The following is a 10,392-nucleotide window of genomic DNA, read 5'->3' as shown; positions in this document are numbered from 1 at the left end:
ATTTTTATATGTTAAAAAGTTTATTTTAAAATGTTTATGGATTTTTATGAGGAAACGATAACGTTAAAAGATATGTTGTATGCTTGTTTTTAAAAGAAAAAAGATATTAAATGCATGATTTTTATAAAGTGATGAAAAAGTAAAATGTTGAAGGAAGTGAAGTAATTGTGACTATTGAGGATATGAGGATATGAATGGGGATATCGTGAGGGAAATGGCCCGGAGGACCCCATTTATGGGAGAAGGCCCCAGAGGGAACCCGACGATCGTATTTCTATTCGATGAGGATAGGCCAAGGGCCAGTTGACCGGTGAGAGTGTTGCTGGTGTCCCCGCCGCCCAGTACTGTGGTTACATGTAGATGGATCCATCGACTTTTTGAGGATGAGGAAAGTCACGATTAACGATCTGAATTCAATAAAAAGGAAAATGTTTATACTCATGAGAAAAGGATATATGTTATCAAATGAGGAAAAGAAAACTGTTAAAGTTTATGTTATGCATGTTCATATGAATATGTTTATGAGGATATGAAAAAGTTTACGAAAATGTTTATGAAAATGTTTATGTTTAAAATTGATGCATCATTATGAATATGTTTTCATTCAAAGTTTACGTATCATGAAAATATTTATAAAAAATTTTATGTTTAAAGTTTATGCATCTTCACGAAAACGATATTTTAAGTACAAATATTTTCATTGTTGTATGAGATCTGTATATGTAGTACTTGTTATCAAGATTATGGTGTGTTGAGTCTTAAGACTCACTAGGTGTGATTGATGTAGGTGATTGTGATGATTATGTTCATGGAGGTCTTGATGGTTGATTTGACTGGACTGAAGGTGCACATAACCTGAGGACCGATACTAGTTTTCCACACTAGTTTATGGTTACGATTTATGTTAAGAATATTTTTACGACTTTTTATAAGTGATTTTTGAGAGGTTAGTATGAGCTATACTTTTCAAATGGTGTTTTTAGGTTTGGTAAATGTTAGATGATTTGACGATTTAACTATTTCTTTGATTTTCAAATACTAGTTGGATTTATTATTTTAAAATGATGCAAAATATTTTATAAAAATATTGGAGTAATTCTGCCGAATGGTAGAGGTATTTTTTTTTAAAAAAAAATTCCTATTACTTTTTAAGCAAAACGAATAGTAGACGTTTCATTTTCTTATTTGCATGATTTTAAAACGTAAGTCTAGGTTTTGTCGACTTGTCTTTTATTTAAATTGTAATATTTTATCGGTTAGCTGACTGCAATTATTTTATAATGCAAAATTTTCAATGGTAATACATGCATGCATGAGTTAGTAATTTTCGAAAGTCGAACTTATAAAAAAATATTTTGTAGCATTTTTAAGCACTAATCGTTTCATAATTTCACCCAAAAAAAAAAATTATTAGTAAATGAAAATAAGCATTCCACGCCCGCACCATTGGCTCATTCTCCGCTCATTAAATCACGACAAAATCTACGGCCATTAATCGTCGCCTTTTCTCCTTCACAACTTTCCCATATTTCTTTCGTATATTTATTTCCTCCCCACGCCAACACAACCCAACCAAGCAATCACAAATCCAAGACAAACTAACGTTAGATCAATGTCGTGGCAGACTTACGTGGACGAGCACTTGATGTGCGATGTGGACGGTGTTCACCTCACCGCCGCCGCCATCATCGGCCAAGACGGGAGCGTCTGGGCCCAGAGCTCCACCTTCCCTCAGGTCACCTACATTGGATTATTTCGTTTGATCCTGTTTGGATCGGATTTGTTTTGGTGGAATCATGCTAAAGTTCATTGCTTTGTAATATGAGACGAGACAAATCTATCACATTCATCAATCAACTGGAAAACATTTTCTAAGTTAATATGTAAAACTTTTTAAATATATATATATATATATAATCATTCTGACCCATAGCGGAATAGTAGAACACCATTAACTACAGATTTCATGTCACCCTTATTTATGATTTAATCGATCCGGGCGGCCTTAAATGTGGATCCAATGGTGTATTACGAGCCACGCCTGATTTTACATGATTCCACATTAAAAATCGTATTTGATTGAATTGTATGCGTTGGATCGACACAATTTTAGGATCGAGGTAACCCTTATTTATCATTATGGTTCGCTTTCATCAAGTATTTGACCCTACATTTCTTTTATTAATTGACGTGATTTTATTGATTTTGTCATTTTTCTCAACGAATGGTTATGTTTTTTAACAGAAACTTTTCCACCTGGTGAAAATGAGGTAGAATGATTGCTTGGTCTTTTGCAATGCCCACTGTTGGTTTGCAAAGTCCGTGTATTGAATTTGAAATTTCCTTGTCAAAAGTTGGCTTATGCCGTTTGTTAGGATGGACAATCTCTCAGTCACGATGCTGCATTTTGATTACGTGCTTCTTTAGCAAGTTTTGATACCTTGTTGATGAGATGGACGTGTGTTTTTACCTGCAGTTCAAACCCGAGGAGATGTCTAACATTGCAAAGGATTTTGAGGAGCCTGGATTTCTTGCTCCCACTGGACTGTACCTTGGAGGCCACAAGTATATGGTGATTCAAGGGGAGCCTGGCGCTGTTATTCGTGGAAAGAAGGTATCTTTTCTTATATTTAAATCTCTGTTTCCTGATAAAATTTAGGTAAACGTTCAATTTCAAGCTGTTATAAATACAGATTACGTACATAATCTTCATTTGCTGATGCATAATCATATTTGACACTTGTGGTTCATTGATAATTTTCCACGGTATCCTTCTATGAATGATCACCTTGTAAACCACATGAAGCTGTTTTGAAAAACCCATACATGACTCAGCTGCACAGTGTCTTTTCACTTGGATATACGTGTCTCTGTTCTCTGTAAATTGAAACAAAGTCTTAAAAAAAATAGCTGGTGATTGTGTGATGAAACTCTAGGCGGTTTGTGCAACTTTCAGCACATTAAATAGGCTTTAGAGTATTTTTCTCATTATACTTGGTGTTTACAAAAACTTTAGAGGATGATTGTTTGAACAATGTCTCAAGGATGATCCTGAATAACTAGTGACAACTGATCATCATCGAATATTACGTAATAATCATTCTCCGTTTCCGATTTCCTGGAAGGAGATCAAGAACTTGATATGGCACAATCCATTCTTCATTAATTCGTGTCCTTTTATATTTTCTCCCATCCTGACCGTTACAGGGGGCTGGCGGTATAACCATAAAGAAAACTGGGCAAGCTCTCATTTTCGGCCTCTATGAGGAACCGATGACGCCTGGACAGTGCAACATGGTTGTTGAGAAAATGGGAGACTACCTTATCGACCAGGGCCTGTAGATCTGTCTTTCCTAAAATGTGCTAGAGGCATAAATATCATTACAAGTTCTTGTGTTTCTGGCGTTTCATCTTCAACGCAAATAATGGCGAAGATCGAGAGTGTTGTTTTGTAGGAATACAGTTATTTTCACCTTTGGGCTTGAATTCTTTTATAGGCGTGTGTTTCTTTGTTATGATACTGGTGTTTGCATTAATCGAAGCATTGAAGGCTGAGGTTCTTATTGCCACTGTATCAATTTCCCGCATAATAAATGGGAGATAATTTAAGCATAATAAAGTGTAAGTCTTCTGTATGCGCTTGATTGGAAGAGGGTTTTGACCAATTTTTGTTGTATGGGTATTCCATCTTTTTTCTAATGCTAGAGTCATTTGTAAAATCATGTGCCACCCCCGTTTCACTTCCACGATGAATACGTCTTTGTTATACTATATTCACTTAGTTTATTGAAATGAGGATAAAAAAGAGAACTCGGTTTGAGAAAGTTGTACTTTTCTCTCTCGGTATTTGAAAAGAAAATAAGAATCAATGTTTGGGTTCTCCGCTTGGAAAGTCTGGTCCTTCTCCCGCAAGGCTTATATCAGGTTTGTACGAGTTTTTGGTGTGTTAAAGAAAGGAAGTTATGGGGTGGGTGTTGAGGAAAACTCATATAAATCCAGAATTCATTATGTTAAATTATAAATAATTACACTGAAAATTTAATGTAAGTATATGTGAAGGCATAATCTTTACGACTTGAGAACAAGTAATTGATCTTCCAAATTTCTTACTTTTGATAGCATGCTTTAGTTTTCTTTCATATCTATTATTGAGCTAAAGAGTGAGAAACGTGATAAAACGGGTCCGGAGATCATGCCTAATATATATGTAATATATCATTATTTTCTGATATTTCTGTTATAACACATGCTAAAAACATATATTATAATTTTGTTTCTACACATTAAATGTAACGTCCCGAAATTTGAAGTTTCACATAAACTACACACATGAAAGTTATTAAATTTCTTTTACATTTTATTAAATTGTTTTAGTGCTAATAATAAGACAAAACATACCCGTTTTAGAAAGTCCCTTCCGTTGGAATCAGTGTAGAACACTTTGTCAGTGACCATATTAGTCATCATTCTTGTAATAACTTCTTTTCCATCACTATCGTCTATAGGAATTGGACCAATCTTCAAATAAAATTAACACATCCGAACAAGTCACAAATAAAGGATGACAAGATTAGCAAGTCATATGTTACTTGAGGTGTAGAAAAGCAATACAATCACATGGAAAAGGAAAGGATCCAAGAATCACTCACCGTGTATTCAACTTCAGCATGATCTTTATCTTTATAAACTCTAATAACCTGAAAAAGAAACAATATAGTTCGTCATTCTAAGTGAGCCAACTGGATGAAGATGCATGGAACTTTGAAACAATAAGAGCTTTCACCACTAATAAACTAAATTTAAATGCTGAACCTGGTAGATCCAGGAAGCAAATTGCTGGTGTACTTCATCAACTAGTGGTCCCCGTACAATCTTCAGAGGAACCTGTAAGCATCAAATTTATAACATTTTTGAGGAGGATGTTAAATGTCAACTATAGTTTCAAGCTCGAAATAACTCTGAGTTCGAGAGGCATTTCACCTCTAACGCGAAGAACACATACTCTTGTCCAAGGGAAAATACTTACTGATCCAGATACCACCGAAGTAGGCATTCCATTGGGTCGGAAAATATAAGCACCGGAACTCTGCAAAGTGTGATATGTAACGCCCCAAATTCGACGACTGTCCTCACTGTATCAAGACGAGTCTTTCCAGCGTGCTTATGTCCTCACTCACACGCACCCTGGGAAACTTCCCAGGAGGTCACCCATCCCAAAATTGCCCCAAGTCAAGCACGCTTAACTTTGGAGTTCTTATGTGATGAGCTACCGAAAAGAAGATGCACCTTCGTGATATGAGTAGTACAAATCAAATCTTTTAAGCCCTCTTCAACTGTACAGTCCATTACATTGAACAGTCTCAGAATCCCTCTCATTCCCGTGTGGGTCGGTTCATTCATGTTCCCTCCACCTAGAAGCCTGCCAGGAGCCGCTCATTGTCCGTGCAATTGATGGCACCGGCGATCACCCCCCGCCCTCTTCGGCCCCGGGCCTCACATGCCCACCAGCTTCCGCTTGGTTCGTCCCCGAACCACACCGTACTAAGAGAGGTCGGCTCTGATACCACTTGTAACGCCCCAGATTCGATTCGACGACTGTCCTCACTGTATCAAGACGAGTCTTTCCAGCATGCTTATGTCCTCACTCACACGCACCCTGGGAAACTTCTCAGGAGGTCACCCATCCCAAAATTGCCCCAAGTCAAGCACGCTTAACTTTGGAGTTCTTATGTGATGAGCTACCGAAAAGAAGATGCATATTCGTGATATGAGTAGTACAAATCAAATCTTTTAAGCCCTCTTCAACTGTACAGTCCATTACATTGAACAGTCTCAGAATCCCTCTCATTCCCTTGTGGGTCGGTTCATTCATGTTCCCTCCACCTAGAAGCCTGCCAGGAGCCGCTCATTGTCCGTGCAATTGATGGCACCGGCGATCACCCCCCGCCCTCTTCGGCCACGGGCCTCACATGATATGCATCAACTTATTGCAGTTACTTCTTTCACTCAAATGATAGACTGTCCGAAGATCGAAGACATGTAAATATTGGAAACTTATGTAATAGTTGCATTTGCATCCCATGCATTTCCCTAGGATTGGACCTAGGCCCGTGTTTAGCTCACACGGGCCATTAGTTTTGGGGCGATTGATCATCCTTGTTTTGTTTACTGTTTATAATATATGCATGATATGTTATAAATAATGAGTATGTGCGTTATTATTATGATAATAACAAAGTTGCATGAATCCGGCAAACATACGATCAAACATGGCGAGCTTTTAAATAAAATTAATGATGAGACCTTTCAAAATTAAAAACCCCTCATTTTGAATAAGATTCAAAATTAATATCAAGCCTGAAAAGGGGAATTATAAAGTTGTTTATAATTTTCATGTCTTCCATCGACAATGAGTGCATGATGAACGCTGTCCGTGATCGGGGCTCGGCTCATATTATTGGGGGAGCCCTGGGTGCCGGAAAGCTGTGACATCCATTGACATGGTGATGTGAACTACGTGAAACTCCCATGATTTCGGCTCATATTATTGAGAGAACTCATGGCAACCGTCCATTAAGGTTCAACATCGTTGGGTAAGGCTTGATAAGTAAAGATGAACGACGTCATATTATTGGGTTCTAATCAAACGTGAGACAAAAGTTTACGTAGAGGGTTGCATGGAGATGCAATTGGAAACTACCTTTTAGGAATTGTGATTGGCTGATATTATTCGGGATCATAATTCGCTAATTGGACCTTGCGTACCTACTGAGGAAAGGAGTTTCCCGTTTTCACTAGAGGGTAGTAAAAGATGTCAAAACAGTGGGAGTAAAAAAATTTATGAAGTAAAAGTCCATACTTCATATCTTACTAAATATTTTAAAATAGTCATTAATATTTATTTGTTTTACTTTTCAATACTTTTTGACAATGTCTTCGATTCGCAATCCGCTATCTGTAATACTCGACAAACACGTATTAACCGGACCTAATTACCTCAATTGGCTAAGAAATCTGAAAATCGTCTTGAATTCGGAATGGATAGCGTATACACTTACTAAGTCGTCCCCTGTTGAGGCTCCGACTAACTGCACTCCTGAGGAATTGCAGACTTACAAGGAATTGTGTGACCATGACTTGAAAGCCAAGTGTTATATGCAGGCTTCTATGAAAGATGAGAAGTTGGTTCTTTATGTGGGTTCTTCATCTGCTACGAAGACCGGTCCACCTGGGAAGGGAAAGAAGCGTTCTTTCCAATGTTCCAAGAAGAACGTGCCCTTGAAGAGGCAGACTCCGGGTCCTGTTGTGGCAGCCACACCAGTGAAGGCTGACAAGACTGTTGACATCTGTCATCACAGCAAGAAGCCTGGACATTGGAGGCGTAATTGCAAAGAATATCTTGCCCAGAAGAGTTCTGGAAACGGTATGTTCTATATTGAAGTAAACATTTCAATTAACTCTACTTCTTCGGTATTGTATACCGGCTGTGGCTCACATCTCTGTAATGATTTACAGAGGATGGGAAGAAGTAGGAGACTTAGAGAAGGTGAGACCTTCTTGAGGTTGGGCAATGGAGCAAGAGTTGCTGCCAAGGTCGTGGGAAATGTTTACCTATTTACAGAACAATGATTTTAAGTTGATTTTAAGAGATGTTTTGTTTGTACCTGATTTGGTGAAAAACATTGTTTCCGTTTCTATGCTTGATAAAGATGGATATTCTTGTTTATTTAGCAAAGTTGTTTGCAACATTTACAAGATTGAATGTTTAATTGGTACTGGAGAACTTGAAAACGATCTATATAACTTAAAATTGAAAGATATTCCACTAAACAATGTCCCAGCAATAACAACAACAAACAAGCGAAAGCAAGATACTCTTAATACGGCACAATTATGACATGCTCGATTAGGACATTTTTTCCTAAGAATGATGAACAAGCTAGTGGGAGTGGGCATGTTTGATATGTCTGATATTAATGCTCTCACTACTTGTGAATCCTGTCTAAAAGGAAAGATGACCGAAATTCCCTTTAAGGGCCATGTGGAGCGAGCCAAAGGGTTATTGGATTTGATCCATACCGATGTGTGCGGTCCGCTTAGCATCACCACTAAGCATGGACATGCCTACTTCATCACCTTTACCGATGACTTTTCGAGGTATGGGTATGTGTATTTGATGAAATACAAGTCTGAAGCCTTTGAAAGGTTCAAAGAATTCAGAAGTGAAGTAGAGAAACAGTTTGAACGAAGCATCAAGATACTTCGATTGGATCGAGGTGGTGAGTACTTGAGTTCCGAGTTCCAAGAGTATCTTAGGGAGAATGGGATTCTCTCGCAGTGGACTCCGCCTGCTACACCACAGTTGAATGGTGTTTCAGAGCGTCGTAACCGGACTTTGATGGACATGGTTTGGTCTATGATGGGGTTCACGGAGTTGCCGCCATCCTTTTGGGGATATGCGCTTGAGACAACGGCACTGTTGTTGAACAAGGTCCATTCGAAGGCAGTTGATAAGACACCATATGAGATATGGATGGGTAAGCCTCCCAAATATTTTTATCTTAGAATATGGGTCCCTTCTTATGTGAAGCAGGTAGTGGGAGATAAATTGGATAGTCGATCCATTTTATATTACTTTGTGGGATATCCAAGGAATTCAGTTGGATATTATTTCTTTCATCCCCAAGAAACAAAGGTGTTTGTTTCTAGGAATGCAATCTTTTTGGAAAAAGAATTTCTATTGAATAGAAAAGAGGAGATGATAGAACTCGAAGAGGTTCGAGAGACACCCACAATTGAAGAACCCACACCCGAAGAGCCAAGAGAGGAGATACAAGCTCCTAGAAGATCCGAGAGAGTCTCGAGACCACCTATGAGGTATGGTCTGCTTCTTGAAGAGGGCCATGATGAGCCTAACCATGGATATGATCCAAGGACCTTCAAGGAAGTGTTATCTGATGCCGATTCATCCAAGTGGCTTTAAGCAATGGAATCTGAGATGAATTCCATGCATTCGAACCAAGTGTGGAATCTCGTGGATCCACCTGAGGGAATTTTTCCCATAGGGTGTAAATGGATTTACAAGAGGAAACTTGGGGCGGATGGTGGCAAAAGGATATACTCAAAGACAAGGAGTTGACTTTGAGGAAACATTTTCTCCAGTTGCAATGTTCAAGTCCATAAGGAAATTGCTAGCCATAGCTGCATGGTATGACTATGAGATATGGCAGATGGATGTCAAGACAGCGTTTCTTAATGGGGATATTAAGGAAGAGATTTACATGTCTCAACCTGAAGGGTTTACATCTGTCGGAAGTGAGCATATGGTATGCAAACTTTAGAGATCTATTTATGGTCTAAAGCAAGCATCTAGGAGTTGGAATCTTAGATTCGATAGTACAATCAAAGAGTTTTGTTTTCCTAAGAATTCTGAGGAACCCTGTGTGTATAAGAAGGTCAGTGGGAGTGCTGTGACATTCCTGGTGCTTTATTTTGATGACATTCTACTCATTGAGAATGATGTAGGAATGTTGCAATCAACTAAAATATGGTTAGCAAGTAAGTTCTTGATGCAGGACTTGGGTGAAGCATCTTTTATATTGGGAATACAGATCTATAGAGATAGATCGAGAAGATTGCTTGGTCTCACCCAGTCCACATACATTGATACCATCGTGAAGCGTTCTCGATGGATGAGTCCAATAGAAGACATCTAACAATGTGTCATGGCGTGTCCCTATTCAAGTCTATGTCTCCCAAGAATGATGCAGAGATAGCGGCGATGACACGCATTCCGTATGCATCTGCAATTGGTAGCATCATGTATGGGATGATATATACACGTCCTGACCTGGCTTTCGCACTAAGTGTAGTGAGTAGATATCAATTGAACCCCGGTCTTCCACATTGGAAAGCTGTGATAGACATCCTCAAGTATTTGAGAAGCACCAATGAATTGTTCTTGGTCTATGGGGTGGGGAACTGAAATTGGAAGACTATACCGACTCTAGCTTCCAAAGCGATATCGATGACTCAAATTCAACCTCTGGGTTCGTATTCATGCTCAATGGTGTTGCTGTCTCTTGGAAGAGTTCCAAGCAAGACAGTACTGCGGATTCCACCACTGAGATCGAATACATCGCTGCATCAGATGCAGCAAAGGAGGCTGTTTGGATAAGAAATTTCGTCCAAGAGTTGGATGTCATTCCTAATGGAGTTGCTCCTGTCCCGGTGTTGTGTGACAACACGGGAGCTATAGCTCAAGCAAAGGAGCCAAGGTCTCATCAGAAGTCCAAACATGTATTGAGAAAGTACCACATCCTCCGAGAGATTGTGGAAAGAGGAGAAGTCTCGATTGACAAAGTCGGCTCCGCAGATATTGTTGCTGATCCA

The 10,392-nt window shown here is 38.9% G+C and overlaps 2 protein-coding genes across 2 annotated transcripts; one reads left to right on the top strand and one right to left on the bottom strand.

Annotated features, from left to right (window-relative positions):
* The first annotated feature begins 1,493 nt into the window (after positions 1–1,493).
* Positions 1,494–3,569, top strand: LOC142541056 (profilin-4-like). Its single transcript, XM_075647594.1, has 3 exons — positions 1,494–1,735; positions 2,477–2,614; positions 3,208–3,569. Exons 1-3 carry the CDS (start codon positions 1,613–1,615, stop codon positions 3,340–3,342), a joined length of 396 nt encoding a protein of 131 aa, XP_075503709.1. The 5' UTR covers positions 1,494–1,612; the 3' UTR covers positions 3,343–3,569.
* Positions 3,570–4,350: 781 nt separating this feature from the next.
* Positions 4,351–5,089, bottom strand: LOC142538665 (alpha-mannosidase-like). Its single transcript, XM_075643970.1, has 4 exons — positions 5,027–5,089; positions 4,813–4,884; positions 4,650–4,697; positions 4,351–4,518 (listed from the first exon to the last, which is right to left on the bottom strand). The coding sequence occupies exons 1-4, from the start codon at positions 5,051–5,053 to the stop codon at positions 4,351–4,353; spliced, it is 315 nt and encodes a 104-aa protein (XP_075500085.1). The 5' UTR covers positions 5,054–5,089.
* Between the last annotated feature and the right edge of the window lie 5,303 nt (positions 5,090–10,392).

This window comes from Primulina tabacum, chromosome 3, assembly GCF_025594145.1.
Source record: "Primulina tabacum isolate GXHZ01 chromosome 3, ASM2559414v2, whole genome shotgun sequence".
NCBI classification, from domain to species: Eukaryota; Viridiplantae; Streptophyta; class Magnoliopsida; order Lamiales; family Gesneriaceae; genus Primulina; species Primulina tabacum.
This window is presented reverse-complemented; position numbering and strand designations above follow the sequence as displayed.